The 17,369-nt window shown below is 42.8% G+C and overlaps 1 protein-coding gene across 1 annotated transcript in view; it reads left to right on the top strand.

The window, feature by feature from the left end:
- Dip-B (Dipeptidase B) overlaps positions 1 to 17,369 on the top strand; it is a 103,393-nt gene that overhangs the window by 67,787 nt on the left and 18,237 nt on the right. Inside the window, exons 7-9 of the mRNA XM_080285536.1 lie at positions 5,024 to 5,247; positions 7,331 to 7,504; positions 10,808 to 10,966. Of these exons, the coding sequence (XP_080141662.1) occupies positions 5,024 to 5,247; positions 7,331 to 7,504; positions 10,808 to 10,966 (557 nt within the window). The remainder of the gene's footprint in view (positions 1 to 5,023; positions 5,248 to 7,330; positions 7,505 to 10,807; positions 10,967 to 17,369) is intronic.

The raw sequence follows: 17,369 nt of genomic DNA, 5'->3' as shown, positions 1-17,369 counted from the left end.
AAGCATGTTGGAGCCTTTAAAAACGAAAATGAAAAAAGGGTGATTCTTTTTTCGCCAAAAGTATTGTGCGCCTTGACATAGGCATGCAATACTTTTATCGAGCACCATATATATATATATATATATATATATATATATATAAGTATATATATGTATATAGTGTGTATATATATATATATATATATATATATATATATATATAGTGTGTATATATATATATATATATATATATATATATATATATATATATATATACACCCACCCACCGCAAATTGACTTAGGACCTACACACAGAATTGCTGTGGGAGAGTTGTCTGTCTTTGCTTTGTGTTTCCACCTCTACCAAGTGAATTTTGGGGGCAAGAAGTAACTGGCAACTCCTCTGGTGTTGGTGGGAGGTGGTGAAACACTCAGCACGTCAGTGCCTGCCCAGAAGCGAGAGTGGGAGTATATGTTCCCGTTGCTCCGAGCTTGCACCTCCCTCTTTTTTCGTATGCATTACTGTTTGCCCTGTTATTTTCCTAGAGTCAAGTTGTCATGCCTGGAAAATACTGCTCAAGGGATGAGAGGGTCCGTATCATTGCATGAAGGCAGGATAATGTCCTTATCAACACAAAATATTGGACATACAAAGTCGACCGTCATGAAGATTCTTGCTGCAGCGTGCGGCCTACCACCTGATGTGGTACCAGAGCACAAGCATGGCGATGGAAAGAAGAAGAGGACAACTTCCAGGTGTACAGATACGCGTCTGAAGAGGGAAGTAATCAAGAATCCTCGACTGACAACAGAAGAATTGAAGAGAATGTATCCCCAGCTGTTACAAGACGTCTCAGTTCGAACTATCCAACACCGCATGCAGAGGAGCTGGGTTTGCCAAGCCGCACTGCAGCCAAGAAACCGCTTCTCACTGACTGCATAAAGAAGCAGCACATTCAGTTTGCCAAGAAGTATGCACACTGGACATCGAATGAGTGGAGAAAAGTTATGTTTTCTGATGAAAGCACATTTCAAGTGTTCCAGGTGCATTCTGCCAAAGTTCGTCTTCCTGCCTCCCGTAGTCGATATGACGCTGCTTACACAGTGCCAACTGTTAATGGTAATGGTATGGGGGTGTTTCTCAGGTGAAATGGGAAGGGGGGGCCTTTACTTCCTTCTTAAGAACTTGATGATGAATGGTGGCTGGTACATTCAAGTTCTGAAAGATCATTTGTTAAACTTTTTTGCTATTCATGGATGCAACTTTTTCATGCACGATTCAGCTCCATGTCACATGTCAAGAAAGGTGACAAAATGGCTTAAGGATAATCGGATTGAGGTTCTCGACTGGCCTGGCAACAGTCTGGATCTATATCCAGTAGAAAACTGCTGGACAAAGATGAAGAAGATCATGGCAGAGAGGAAGACACCCAATCTGGACAACCTAAGGACTGAACTGACAAATATTAGGTGCAAAGAAATGTCCCTAGATTACTTTAGAGATCTAAGTGATTCCATGCCAAAACTCATCCAACTGGTCCTGAAAAACAAGGGAAACATGATATCATATTAATGAATGGCATTTCATGAACAAACATTGTGATATACTGTACTGTGATTTCTGTGTTTTTTAATACCTCATGGGGGGAGGTCCTAAGTCAGTTTGCGATAGCTGTTTATGTGTATATGTATATATATATATTTCTTTTAAATAACAGAACGGAGGAAGGAAAAACAAATGGGGAAAAAAAAAAAATCCATACACCAGATTACTGGTGTCCTCTGTTCATAAAATATCTGTAACAGTTAGACTTGAACAGTTGTAGGTTGAAATTTGGAGGAAAACAACTCTGGGGAAGCGAGTTCCAGAGAGATGCAGTTCGGGGAATGAAAGAATTCTGATAGGCAGAAGTTCTGCAATATGATTGAGTGACATTCCAGTCATGAGCGCTACCAGATGCCCATGTAGCACGAGGGAAGGCATGGAGAGGTGGCATCATGGACGCAACTTCGTCTGAGCATTTGCCAAAAAAATATCTGTAAAATAATGCAAGGGAGGCAACATTCCTTCTTACTTGCAGGGGAGGTAGTTTATATGTAATGGCAGGGTTGTTAATGATTCTAACAGCTTTATTCTGAATTTTGTCTAGTTGTCTTAATGCAACCTCTCCACAACCATTCCACAAGGGTGAGCAATATTCAAGCTGAGAGCGTACATGACTCTTATAAATTATAGCTAACTGCTCATCGGCGAAGAAGTTACGGACTCTGTACAATAATCCAAGTTTCTCTGAGGCAGTTTTAGCAAGTGATCTGACATGAGAGGTCCAGCTGAGAGCACTGTTAAGTGAGACACCAAGAATTTCAATATTTTTGGAGATGGGAATATTAGTAGCACTGAAGGTAATGTACGAATCTGGTAATATCTGTCAACTAGTAAACTGTATATATTTAGTTTTACTAGCATTAAAAGAGACAAGGTTGTTTTGTCCCCATTCACTGATTGTATATAAATCTTGATTTATGGAGATGGCTGTACTGAGCTGAGAGGTAGAGATATTAGACTTTGTAAATGGATGTCTGAGTGTGAATGAACTATGTAGTGTTGAGTCATCTGCATATGAGTGAATGGGATTGTGAGTGACAGATAAGAGATCATTAATATGAACCAGAAATAGGGTTGGCGCCAGAACTGATCCCTGCGGCACGCCGGCGTTAATTGAGTGGAAATTCGAATATACATCATCTACTTTTACTCTTATTTTCCTGTCACTAAGATAAGAAGAAATCAAAGGAACAAAAGACGTTAGTCCATAGCAAGGGAGTTTGGACAGCAGGGAACGGTGCCATACTCTGTTGAAAGCTTTAGAGATATCAAGAGCTACTGCATGAGTTTCTCCAAAAAGATCAATTGATTGATGGATGGTATGAGTTAAGAGATTGAGTATGTCAATGGTGGATCTTTCGTGGCGAAAACCGTATTGTCTATCACTAATTAAGTCCACTTACTGGACATTGTGGGCCTGGACCTTCGGAACCCAAAAATGGCCAGAAAAAGAAAAAAATCCCAAAAAAATCCAAATTTTTCTCACCCGTAATTTGAAATTGCCGCCTGGTGCCAAACAGCTGTTACACCATGGACCCTTCACCCCTTCCTTCCTTCCTTCCCCCTCCTCCTTCCCCTGTCAGGGTTGCCATTTGGTATTTTTCATAACCAAATATGGGCCAATTTGGTAATGAAAAATCATTTGGTAATTAATCAGAATAATGCAATACCAAACGGATTTTTCACATGTATGAGGATACACAGGATGGAGATGGTGGATTGTTTGCTCTCACTGATTAATCTTCTAGCCTATATAGCGTGAAAATAAACAACATGCTGTTAATTATAAGAAGAGTGATTACATGTATTTCCACGTGTATATGATTAGTGAAGAATAAATGCTATCTTTACAAATTTGGTAATGAAAAGTTAAATTTGGTAATGAAAATTGAAGAGTTTGGTAATGTGGCCATTGCGATCTGGCTACTCTGTTACCCCATCATCAACAGTCACAACCTAACTCCAATCGAGAGCAGAAGTTTAGTGTAATGGAAGCCACATGTGCTCATTTTTTGTGAATAAACTGCAATACCTCACCACTAGACCACACGGGAATTTACAGTGTTGTGCAGTGTTACGAAATTAGAATTTAGAATGCAAAGGATTAACTGTGGAGTGCAAACTGGCGGTTGAAACTGACGATTGAAACTGGTGTGTGGTGCATTTAACAATGTGCAGTGTTAAACAATTATTACTCAGTGCAAAGAATTACTGCAAGTGCAGCACAACACTGGATTACTGCACATGCTTCAAGAGCATTTTCACCACTGCCAAAGCCAGAGAAGGCAGCCACAAATATGCTGTAAGTACCCTGGCTGAGGTACAGCCACTTCTAATTCCTCATTCTTTGGTTCCTTTTAATTTATTTCATGCTTTATGTCCATTATTGGTGTGAATAGGGTCTTAAATAGGTTTATATATGCGCTATGCATGTCCGGTAGGGAGTTATTTAGGTGGCATTCAAAGTTAGGCTGGGTTAGGGTCCTTAAGTACCAGTCCAGGAGCCAGGGCTTTGTTGTAAGTACCCAGAATGTTTAATATTGTATAAACTTGCCTTTAAAACCTCATTCTCTGGTTCTTTTGCATTTATTTCAGTCTTTTATGTCCCGTATTGGTGTGATTTGGGTCTTAAATAGGTGCTATGCATGTCCAGTAGGGAGTTGTATAGGTGTTTTTCTGAGTCAGGGTAGGTTAGGGTCCATAAATACAAGTCCAGGAGGCTGGGGCCCACTTTCTGGACGGGACCACTTTCCGGACATGCTTTTGGCTCTATTACATCGTAAAGTGGAGGGATTACTGTATATCTGAGCGACTTTGAAGGAGGGAGGAGGCGAGGTAGGCGAAGAAGGTGGAGGGATGTGATGAATGAGTGTGTGAGGAAGAGAGGTGTGGAAGATGGTGAGGCTAAGGGACTGACAAGAAACCGAGCTGGCTGGACAAATTTTGTGCAGAGAAGCGCATACCTAGGGATTTGGCACCCCTTTTTAACGTGATAGCGCTCGGATTGACTGTCGGATACGTTAATGTGAAGCTACAGAACGTTGTGAAAGTTTTTTGGCCTATCTGATGGAGCCAGGATTCTGTGGACTTGAATGATGAGTGAATGGAGGCATGGCCCATTGAAATGGGCAAACTTAGGCTGTCTAGACGTTGCTACTTCTCAACATGCCCTAGGGTGGGAAAGGAGGTTTGGATGATGATGATGAATCTAACAGTTAAATAGTGGCAGGAGAGGTGAGCAAACTTTAGTATTTGACTACCCTTAGTGTGGTCTAATTGTACCTGTTAAGTGGCAGGTGTTGAGTATCATCTAGGGCATGTGATTTACCTAGCATGCAGGGATTCAGGTCTGGTGAGGAAGACCTTTATGCTGGTGAGTTATAAATGATGAAACAGTAGAAAAATTATTATCCAGTACTTGTGTCATGTTCTTGTCAGGTGTTGAGCGGCACCGAGGGCGTGTGATCTACTTGACATACGAGGGGTCAGGTCCAGTGGAGAAGACCCTGATGTTGGTTGGCAAGGGTGTCACGTACGACACTGGTGGTGCTGACATAAAAGCCGGTGGGGTGATGGCTGGCATGCACAGGGACAAGTGTGGGTCAGCAGCTGTGGCTGGATTCATGCAGGTCCTCGCCAAACTACGCCCAAAGAATCTGAAGGTGTGGCCTTATTGTTTATTGCGTTTTCTTACTCCTCAGTCAGGTAATTTCAGAGTGCAGTTTTACTACCCTCCCATCATGCATAGTCAAGTGCACTTCTTTTTTTTTTCCCCCCTATCATGCACAGGAACAAATATGGATCCACTGCTGTGGCCAGATTCATGCAGGTTCTCACTAAACTGCATTCAGAGGATTTCAAGTTTCATTCATACCTTTTTTTTTTTGTTTTGTTTTTTGTCTGTCATTGTACTAAACTGTAGCCAAAGCATTTCAAGGCTGGGTCTTACTTTTTTTTTTTTCCCTGCCATTCCAGTACTCTATAGCCAAAGATTTCAAAGTTGGGTCTTGTTTTCTTTCGTTTGTGTATCATTGTAGTACTCAATAGTCAGAGAATCTCATAGTGTGAGTATATATTTTTGTTTTTTCCATTAAGTTTGGATCTGCTGATTTAGCAAGAATCATGGAGGACCTAACCAAACTACAGCCAGAGAATCATGAGGGATCCTTATCTCTGTAGCTCTGTTCTGTCATCATTATCATCATCATAAACAAGATCTTCAGATATTGATGTGATGTTGCTCTCGGGTGCCTGCCCTTTCCTCTCTTCCTTCCTTTTTTCCTTCCTTCCTCTTCTGTGTATCTTTCTTTCATTCCTCTTCCTTTTGTTTGTGGTGACTTTACACGGAGTGACAAGCCAAATAGTTTCCTATACACCAGAAAACCATTTACTATGCCAGGTAGTAACCATATAACCAGATTATGGCACGTGGTGGTTTAGTGAGTAATTAAGGTGCTCCAGTCAGTTTGAGCCTGAGTAGGTTTATATCCATGGGATGGCTGGGGTTTATTGCTCACATAATGCCACTCAGGGATGAGTGAGGCTGGTCACTCTCATCTTTAATGTTAGGACCAACTCACCTAGCCCCGGGTTCCTACGCTCCTCATGGGGTGACATAGGATTGGATGATGGATGGGTGAATGGGACCGCAGACCTCTCCAACCCTCTCTCATTTTACTCTCAGGTCTGCCAGGAATATGGGGACTATTCATTCTCCACTACCCCAGGATAAGTTACCTTATGTAGTTACCATCCTTTGTAGTAGATGGTTTCTTGGGTTACAGTAAATCATTTGATTTGTTAGTCAGTCACCTGAAGGCAGCACCACATTGAGTGGGTGGGTGGTGGACCCCTTCCCTACCTCACCCCACCTGCATATGGGGGAAAAGAGACAAGATGATGACTATGATGATAGTGATGATGATGATGATGATGATGATGATGCAGACCAGCAGATAGAGATGGTTTGGAGATGTTGAGAGGAAGAGGGAAAGTGAAATGCTGTGTTGAGTCACAGGAGTGAGTGTAGAGGGTAGAATGTTCGGATCCAGCTCATTGTAGATATGGCATGAAGTCCTGCCTGGAGACCAGGGATAGTAGTAGTTGCAACCTCAAATTCATTTTGTTAACCCAGTGGACTGCAGACTGAATTTGAACACCTGTCGTAGTCCACGATCTTCCTTTTGGGGGATAGGGAGGGACTTGAGGGATGTTTGCATAGCTGGGGAGCCACATAGTTATACTGGTGCCACCTCATGAAAACATCCCTCTCCCGCACTGGGATAAAGGGACTAAGTATAGAAATGGTTCAAGATCATAACACATGCAGAGTTTGCCATCAAGTGAAAAGACATACACATGTACTGTCAGCAATCCTTAATTGTAAACTCTAATGTAAATCAACTGCAGTGAAAGACTTAATAGGCCTTTTCTTCTCGTCTCATACTCCTATATTGCAACCTTTATTGTATGCACACTAGCTCCAAAAAGTCGTATCCTAATTGATCAGCGTAGCTTCTAATGTTCCAAGATGAATCGGTTATCATCAGATTATTTATATGATAAAAGTATTGAATTGATATGTCACAAGCAAGCAATATAATGCATCCTCATGAAAGTAGATTTACCTGTGTGGGGTGAAATCATTGGGTATTATGTGATAGCCATCGCTTGTGGTATATTGTCTGTGAACTGTGCACTGGTACTTTTGGAGCAATTGTACATACCTGTGTATTATTTCTATAGGTAATTGGGTGTATGGCAATGGTGCGCAACAGTGTGGGTTCTGACTGTTATGTATCTGATGAGATCATTACATCGCATGCTGGTGTACGTGTCAGAGTGGGCAACACTGATGCTGAAGGCAGGATGGCCATGGCAGATGCCCTCTGTCACATGAAGGAGATGGCTACCAAGGAGGTACAGTACATTATCTCTCTCTCTCTCTCTCTCTCTCTCTCTCTCTCTCTCTCTCATGCTGAAGGTATAGGAGTGGGAATGGTGCAACATCGAAAAAGGGTTGTCTGATAGCATCAGATGCAGGTGGAGGTGATTTTTTGTGGCCAAAATTCCAGGACTAAGGCATCTGCCTATACATACATACATACATACATAAGAATAATGCCATGCTAACTCTTACAAAATTCCCATATGAAGGTTGGCCATGGTACAGCTGATTTCTTTTATGGGATGGAAACTAAACCAAGTTTCCAAACCAACTTGTTATTTCACAACAGTTGCAGAAAGTTGTGAGGAAAGAAGAAATAAATGATGTGTATCATATTAAGATTTGTAGAAATGTGAAGAGTTGCAGCTTAATTTTAGACTTTTGGCTGAATGTTTCCCACCTGAGAGTGATTTGATAATGTTAGCAGGGAAGTAAATAGTATTGATTTGGCAGTTGTAGTTAGGGATGTGTTTCAAACTATCACAATTTTTTTGTACATATAGTACTTTTAACTTCTTGAATCTGATAATTTATTAATTACTGTATATTTTATTTGTGCTTCCTCTAGACCGTTGTGTTAAACTTTAGGGAGATTTGTAGCAGTAATAATAATTTGTGTTTGGGGATTTGAAAGTCTTCATGAATATCTTCTTTACCTGATTTTTCTCCATAAGCTGAATGAAATCCTCTAAAGGCAGTAAGAATGTGACATCATCAGAGTGAAGGGGTTAAAGTGGGAGAGTAGCAAATCAACTTTATAGGTAACAATGCAACTTTAAGAGGCAATTTATCTGTATATTACTGTTGACTTAAATAAAAATAATATTAGAAAGGTGACAAGTAATGGAGACTTCATGTACTGTATATGGGCTTCTGTAAATAAGATGTGAAGTTTTCTACAGCCATTGTAGAAGAGGGAGAGTGGCCATGTGCAATTTGCCACAAGGGCTTGGGAAGTAATCCCATCTTTTGCAGTGTTTGTGATAAGTGGGTGCATAAGAGATGTAGTGGTATTAGAGGTAGGTTGCAAAATAATGCAGATTTTATGTGTGCAGTGTGTCGGGGAGAACAGGTGGAGATTGTCAGGCATGAAAAGATTGAACTTGTTGGTGAGTCTCTTGAGTGTGTGGAAGAGTTTTGTTATTTGGGAGACATGTTATGTGCTGGAGGTGGGGCTGGAGCTAGCTGTGTGGCTAGGGTGAGGAGTGGTTGGAAGAAGTTCAGGAAGCTGTTTCTTTTCCTGACATTGAGAGGGCTTTCCCTCCATGCTAAGGGATCTTTGTATGCAACATGTGTTAGGAGTGTAATGTTGTATGGTGGTGAGACGTGGGCAGTAGTGGAAGAGGATATTCGCTGGCTCATATGTATAGAAATGACAATGATTAGGTGGATGTGCAATGCATCCATGAGTCAAGGCATGCGGAGGCTAGGTTTACGATGGAAGAATTGGGAGTAAGGACGGGACTGGAGTGTATTGGTGATGTGGTGAGGAAGGGTAGATTGAGGTGGTTTGGGCATGTGGAGAGGATGGGGATGATAATTGAGTGCAAAAAATGAGAAGCATTGATATTAGGGATGGGGTTGCAAGTGGTAGACCAATAAAGACCTGGGACTAGGTCATTAAGTGTGACCTCAGGGTTAAGAGACTGAACAGGGAGGCTGCCAGAGATCAAGCGGCATGGAGAGCCCCCATTAGGTGACCAAGGCCAATGTATGCATGCATGTTGGAGCCTTCAAAAACGAACGAAAAACGAACGTTTGTGCTTTGAAGAAAGTACTTCATGCATGCTAATTTGCAGATACATAGTAGATGGTAATTTTCAGATACAAAGAGGACAGTAAGTCTTAAGAAACAGGGTGGTTAGACAAGTTGTAAGTCCTAAGAAACAGGTGGAAGGACAAGGATTGTGGAAAGGATTAAGAATATATGGAGTAGATGGAAAGTTGTTGAATGATGTGAAGAGTAGGTATGAGGGTGCCAAGGCTGTAGTGCGTGTGGATAGTGAACTGCGTGAATTTTTCTGTTTGAAGGTTGGGTTGAAACAGGGATGTGTCATGTCTCCATGGTTGTTCAATCTGTACATGGATGGGGGTTATAAAAGAGATACGAGGTAGGGTAGTGGATGTTGGAGTGGCCCTAATGAGAGAGGGCAGTGTTTGAAAACTCCCTGTACTGTTGTTTGCAGATGATACTGTGTTGTTAAGTGAAGACGAAGGGGAGCTGCAAGGCTTGGTGGATGAGTTTGGGAGAGTGTGTAAGAAGTGGAATCTACAGGTGAATGTAGGGAAGAGTAAAGTTATGGTTTTCGAGAGAAGTGAAGTCAGTGAATGTACAGTGAGGCTGGATGAGGAGGAAATGGAAAACGTGAGTACATTTAAGTACTTAGGTAGTGTAATGAGTAAAAGATGGAAGTTTGGAGGGTGAAGTGCTTGAAATGGTATAGCAAGGAAGAAAGGTTACTGGTTCCTTAAAAGCAGTGATAAGAAACAGGGAAGCGAGCATGGAAGTGAAAAAGTTAGTAACTACATGACAGTATGATGATACCAGCTCTAATGTATGAAAGTGAAGCTTGGACGTTGTTGGAGGGACACAAGGCAACAGTGAGAGCAGTGGAAATGAGTTATTTGAGAGGAGCCTTTGGAGTCACATGGAGAGAGAGAGAGATTAACAAATGAGGGTGTGAAGGAACGTTGTGGCATGGATGTGGATGTGATAGGAAGCTTTAGGAGAAACAATTTGAGGTGGTTTGGCTATGAGGAGAGGATGGAGAGAGAGAGACTGATGAGGATAGTGTATGTGAGGGAGCTGGAGGGGGAGGCCAAGGATGAGATGGAGGGATGGAGTGGAGAGGTATGCAAGAGGGGGGGGGGGATGAATTGGGAGCAGGGTAGTGAAATGGCGGGGGACAGGGCGACATGGAGGCGATTTGTTTGTGGCCATCCCATATGGGATTAAGGCGTCTGACAATAGACAGATAGAATTAGGCTCTTGTGTTGGAATGATCTTGATAAAATACCGGTACTGTAATGCAGTAGGGTGCATGACTTCCAGAAGTTTTATATAAAATGTAGCATTTACCTTGCATCTCTTTAGACAGCAGATCATTTGTCTAGCCACCACCGACCTCTCTTTGCTGGTTGATCCCCAATCCATTGTAGCAGTATATAATTCCAGTAGGCTAATCACCATAACCACCACCTCTTTACAGGTTGATTTACAGTGCTTTAAAGCAAGATATCACTCTTCTAACCACTGTACCACCACCTCTTTCCAGATTGACCCATACTTGATGACAATAGCCACCCTGACTGGCCATGTCGTGCTGGCATATGGCGAATCCTATTCAGCCATCATGGAAAATGGTCCCGCCCGCCTGGCTGGGGTGGCAAACAAGCTGCAGGCTGCTGGGGATCTTGTGGCTGATCCATTTGAGGTTGGTAGAATGCTGCAATTGCCTTGGCCACAAACTCCCAAGAGTTGCCAGTACTAACCTGATAACTCAGTTGAAGTCAGTCTCCTCTTCCTGGCTCACGCAGTTGGATGCTTTCTAAAATCTCTTCCATGATAATTGTTAGTGAACAGTACATAATAATTATCAGTGAACAGTTATTAAGAGGCCAGTACCACAGCCACTGGTTAGCTGGTGGGTCAGGGGTCCCAGATCCATTGCTTGGACCTGGGACTGTGCAGTGAGTGGGGCCTGTGGTTTGTCTACTCCCTTTATTAATACTGACTATGACTAAATGCAAGAACAACTTTCAAAGCAAGCCTGAGGACAGTAAATTGCCCAGGGGGATGAGGGTGGGTTCATGGAATGTGGGAAGTTTGAAGGGAAGACTGTGGGAAGTCGTTGAGGCATTCAGTAGGAGGTGGGTGGATGTGACGTTTGCAGGAAGTCCAGTACGAGGGTGGATCAGCCAGAAAGATTGTTGGGAAGAATTGTTACTATAAGTTGTTTTGGCAGGGGGGTACAGATGGATATGGGGGTGTTGGTGTGATGGTTGTGGAGAAATGGGTGGAATATGTTATGAGTGTAAACGATAGGATATTGGTAGTGAAAATTCTGTTTCGTGGAAAGATAACTGCAATTATATCAACATATGCTCCACAGGCAGGCTTAGATGAAGTAGAGAAAGTTAGATTTTGGGATGATTAAATACGTGTATAGGTGGTATGTGGGGTGATGAGATAGCGGATTTGGGAGGGGACTTAAATGGTCATTAGGTGAAGCAGCTCAAGGTTATGAAGGAATACATGGGGGATGTGCGCATGGTATAAGGAACGCAGAAGGGGAAAGAATACTCAAGTTTGGGGAGGCAATGAACATGATTGTGTGCAACACATATTTTAGGAAAACAGAGAGTAGGTTAATTACGTATGAGTCTGGGGGAAATAGCAGTCAGATAGATTATTTTCTGGTTAGGAGGGCTGATAGGAGGTTAGTGAGGGATGTTAAAGTTATAGGAAGCGAGCTGTGTGCAGCAGTACAGACTATTGGTTCGTGATATGGTGCTTCAAGAACGAGTGATGAAAAAGAGGACTTATGTACCTAGGAGGAAAATATGGAAGCTGGAAAACCAAGTAGTAAGGGATGCCTTCTATAGCGAGATGAGGAGAGTAGTGGCTGAATAGGGAGCTGTAGACAGAGGCATTAATGAACAGTACAGAGCCCTCAGGAACAACCTCTTGAGAGTTACTGATGTAACATGCGGTTGGACAAGAAGCCCACCAAGACATAAAGTAACTTGGTGGTGGGATGAGGGTGTAGAAGCTGCAGTAAAGGGGAAAAGAAGGCTTTTCCAGGAGTGGAAGAAGGGTGGTAACAAGGAGGAATACTTGGCTGCCAAGCATAGGGCTAGAAGAGAGGTATACAGGTCGAAGTCTGAGTCACAGATACTTTTACATGATAACTCAAATTATGGGGAAAGGAAAAATATGATATTTAAGGTGGCAAATCAAATGAAGAGGGATAATTGGGATATTATAGGTGAGCAGTGTGTGTAGAATGATGAAGGAAGGGTAGTTAGTGGTGAACAGTGGGGATATTAAAGATGCATGGAGAGAGCATTATAGTCAGTTGTTAAATGAGGAGTTTGACTGGGGCAGGGAAGGTTTGGAGCCAGCAGATCCAGTGTTTGGCCTTTGGTCTTTGATTGATGCTGCTTCCGTGAGTGAGGCAATAGGCAGGATGCAGGTGGGAAGGGCAGCAGGTGTGTTTGGGTTGCAGGCGGGGAGGGCAGCAGGTGTGTCTGGGTTGACTACCGAATGTTGAAGGCCTCAGCAGATATAGGGGTGAAGTTAGTCACTGACATGATAAATATGATTATATATGAGTGTGTTGTCCCAGTTGATTGGTTGAAGAGTGTAATTGTAAATGTGTATAATGGGAAGGATGATGCCCTGGAAAGAGGAAATTATAGAGGTATAAAGCTTTTAGATCAGATAATGAAGGTAATGGAGAGAGTTCTAGAAGGTATGATTAGAGAAAGCATGAATATTGATGAGATGCAGTTAGGGTTTATGCCAGGCAGGGGGACCACTGATGCCATATTCATTGCTTGACAGCTTCAGGAAAAATATATTGGGAAGAAAAGGAATCTGTATTTTGTTTATGTTGATTTGGAAAAGGCCTTTGACACAGTCCCTAGAGAGGTGGTGAAGTGGGCAGTGAGAAAGCTTGGCTTGGAGGAGTGGGTGGTTATGGCTATGTATGTGGGTGCTCGCACCCAGGTAAGAATGAGAGGAGATTTGAGTGATGAGTTTTCCGTGAACATTGGTGTGCATCTGGGATCTGTTTTGAGTCCCATGTTATTTATCATGGTACTTGAAGCCCTCTCACGTGACTTCAGAAACGGACTCCCATGAGAGATGTTGTATGCTGATGATTTGGTGTTGATTGCAGAGAGCGAAAGGGAGCCGGAGAAAAGATTTAGGAAGTGGAGAGATGGTATGGGACACAAGGGCTTAAGGGTAAATGCAGATAAAACAAAAATAATGATATTTAGGGTTGGTGGTGGTACTGTCAAAGAAGAGGGAGAGTGGCCATGTGCAGTTTGCCACAAGGGCATGGGAAGTAATTCTATCTTGTGCAGTGTTTGTGATAATTGGGTGCACAAGAAATGTAGTAATATCAGAGGTAGACTGCGAAATGTGAGATTGTGCTGATTTTATGTGTACGGTGTGTCGGGGAGAACAGGTGGAGATTGTCAGGTGTGAAAGGATTGAACTTGCTGGTGAGTCTCTTGAGTGTGTGGAAGTGTTTTGTTATTTGGGAGACATGTTGTGTGCTGGAGGTGGGGCTGGAGCTAGCTCTGTGGCTAGAGTGAGAAGTAGTTGGAAGAAGTTCAGGGAACTGTTGCCTCTCGTGACACTGAGAGGACTCTCCCTACGTACTATGGTGTCTCTTTATGCAGGATGTGTTAGGAGTGTAATGCTGTATGGTAGTGAGACCTGGGCAGTAAAGGAGGAGGATATTCACAGGCCCTGACAAACAGAAATGACAGTGATTAGGTGGATGTGCTGTGCATCCCTGGGTGCAAGGTCTGGGGGGGCTGGGTTTACGATGGAATAGTTGAGAGGTAGGATGGGACTGGAGTGTATTGGTGTTGTGATGAGGAGGGGTAGATTGAGATGGTTTAGGGATGTGGAGAAGATGGGGGATGATAATTGGGTGCAGAAGGTGAGAAGTGTTAATATTGGGGGTGGGTTTATGAGAGGTAGACCGAGAAAGACATGGGACGAGGTTATTAAGTGTGACCTCAGGGTTAAGGGACTGAACAGGGAGCCTGCAGTAGATCGTGCAGCATGGAAAACCACCGTTAGGTGACCAAGGCCGACGCATCCAAGCATGTTGGAGCCTTCAAAAACAAAAACAAAAATTAAAACAAAGGTGACTCCCAGTGCGGTTACAGTGAATGGAGAGAGAGAGACTGGAATTGGTGAGAGAGTTCAAGTACCTGGGTACATTGATAGAAAAGAGAGGAAAATGTGCAAAAGAAGTTGAAAGTAGAGTGACACAAGGAAGAAAGGTAGCTGGTGCAGTTAAGACCTTGATAAGAAACAGAGACATGAGTGTTGCAGCTGCACGAGGCTTACATGAAGGTGTGTTAGTGCCATCTTTAACATATGGATGTGAGACTATGGTGTGGCATGAAAATGAAAAGTCAAAAGTAAGAGCAGTGGAGATGGAAGTGCTGAGGAGTGTATGTGGAGTACAGAGGGTGGATAGGATACGAAATAATGTGATTCGTAAAAGATGTGGAGTGAGGAATTCAGTGGACACCAGAATCGAAGAGAGTGTACTGAGATGGTATGGTCATGTGGAGAGAATGGATAACAATAGAGTGGTGAAAAAGGTATAGCTGAGCAAATTTGAAGGAGGGAGGAGGCGAGGTAGGCCAAGGAGAAGGTGGAGAGATATGGTGGATGAGTGTGGGAGGAAGTGAGGTTTGGAAGTCGGTGAGGCTAGGGAACTGACAAGAGATCAAGCTGGCTGGATGAATGTTGTGAGGAGAAGTGCATGATCGGGGATTTGGCTCCCTTTTTTAACGTGGCAGCATCCAGATTGACTCAGTTGGATACGTTTATGAGAAGCTACAGAACATGGTGAATGTTTTTGGCGTATCTGAAGGAGCCAGGATTCCAGGGGCTTGAATGATGAGTGAGTGGAGGCGTGGCCTGTTGGATTGGGCAAATTTGGTCTGTCTGGACATTGCTAATCTTCACCCTCCCCTGGGGTGGGAAGGGAGGTCCAGATGATGATGATGATGAAGGAGCCAGGATTCCAGGGGCTTGAATGATGAGTGAGTGGAGGCGTGGCCTGTTGGATTGGGCAAATTTGGTCTGTCTGGACATTGCTACTCCTCACCCTGCCCTGGGGTGGGAAGGGAGGTCCAGATGATGATGATGATACATAAATTCTGCAATAATGTAATCATTAGTTATTTTACCATTTTTTTTTAGACATGATTCACTAAGGAAAATATTGCAGAACAATTACTAGAGTACCTAAAACGACAATTGGTGCAATAGCATACATCATACAATATTACAAGTCTCGCTGCATGTTTATTTTGAAACACCTATCACTTAGTTTTTGAAACAGATTATTGCTGCATCTGGTAATTGCTGAAGTGAATGTATCGAATGTTACTTATGAAAAAAGTAAAATGAACTCCCACTTGAATGCTGTGAAGAGTATGTACGATGGTGCAAAGGCTGCAGTGCGTGTGGATGGTGAACTAAGTGAATTTTTCTCTTTAAAAGTTGGGTTGAAACAGGGATGTGCCATGTCTTCATGGTTGTTCAATCTGTACATGGATGGGGTAATAAAAGAGGTACAAGGTAGGGTAGTGGATGTTGGAGTGCCCCTGGTGAGAGAGGATAGTGTTTGGAAACTCCCTGTACTGTTGTTTGCAGATGATACTGTGTTGTTGAGTGAAGACGAAGGGGAGCTGCAAGGCTTGGTGGATGAGTTTGAGAGAGTGTGTAAGAAACGGAATCTAAAGGTGAATGTAGGGAAGAGTAAAGTGATGGTCTTTGAGAGAGGTGAAGTCAGTGAATGTACAGTGAGGTTGGATGGTGAGGAATTGGAAAATGTGAGTACGTTTAAGTACTTGGGTAGTGTGATGAGTAAGGATGGAGGTTTGGAGGGTGGAGTGCTTGAAAGGGTACAGCAGGGAAGAAAGGTTGCTGGTTCTTTGAAAGCAGTGATAAGAAACAGGGAAGTGAGTATGGAAGTGAAAAAGTTACTACATGACAGTATTGTGATACCAACTCTAACGTACGGAAGTGAAGCTTGGACTTTGTTGGAAGGACACAAGTCAAGAGTGAGAGCAGTGGAAATGAGTTATTTAAGAGGAGCCTGTGGAGTCACATGGAGAGACAGGCTGACGAATGAGGATATAAAGGAGTGCTGTGGTGTTGATGTGGATGTGATAGGAAGCGTTATGAGGAACACACTGAGGTGGTTTGGCCATGTGGAGAGGATGGAGGGTGAAAGACTGACGAAGAGAGTGTATGTGAGTGAGGTGGAGGGGGGAAGAGGGAGGGGGAGGCCGAGGATGAGATGGAGGGATGGGGTGGAGAGGTTTATGAGAGAGGGGGGTGTGAGTTGGGAGCAGGGCAGTGAAATGGCAGGGGACAGGGCGACTTGGAAGCGATTTGTTTTTGGCCATCCCAAATGGGATTGAGGCATCTGGCAATAGATAGATAGATAGATAGAACTCCCACTTATCTAGCATAATCGAGACAAAAGGTCTGCCGGATACTATCAAAATGCCAGGTTATGCAAAAATCCACCCTAGGGGCCCCAAACCCCAGCCCTGTAACACATATCCACCATCTAACCCCCTACAGTGAAACACTTTAAAACATCAAAAAACTGCTAGTAGATGTTCTTAACAATAAAATACTGTAATATACTGATAAGTACACTGTAATTTTATGTACAAAAGTAGTTTCATGTTGTTGTTGAGGACAATATTAAAGCCCCCCAAGCCGGGAGACCCATTTTCTTTCACTCGGCTGTAATGTATAAACACATTCATTGTAATTACTATAAATAATTGAAAAACAGCTAAAAGACATTTCTAATATTGTAATACTGTATGTACTGTGATGTATACTGTAATTTTCTATACAGAATCACATTTCATGTTGATGGTGGTGATGATGATAGTGGTCAGTATTTGAGAATACTGCACAATAATGCCGCCGCCGCCCCCCCCCCCCCCCCCCCCCCAAAAAAAAAAAAAAAAAAAAAAAAAAGTAAAATGAAGCATGTATCACTGTGCTGTACTGTGTACACCATACTGTACTTTCATCGATTAGTATTC

Source organism: Coenobita brevimanus, chromosome 107 (genome assembly GCF_032717465.1).
Source record: "Coenobita brevimanus isolate Jiangsu-jjx chromosome 107, ASM3271746v2, whole genome shotgun sequence".
Lineage (NCBI taxonomy): Eukaryota > Metazoa > Arthropoda > Malacostraca > Decapoda > Coenobitidae > Coenobita > Coenobita brevimanus.
Note: the sequence above shows the minus strand (reverse complement) of the source record. Positions and strands in the feature narration are given on the sequence as shown.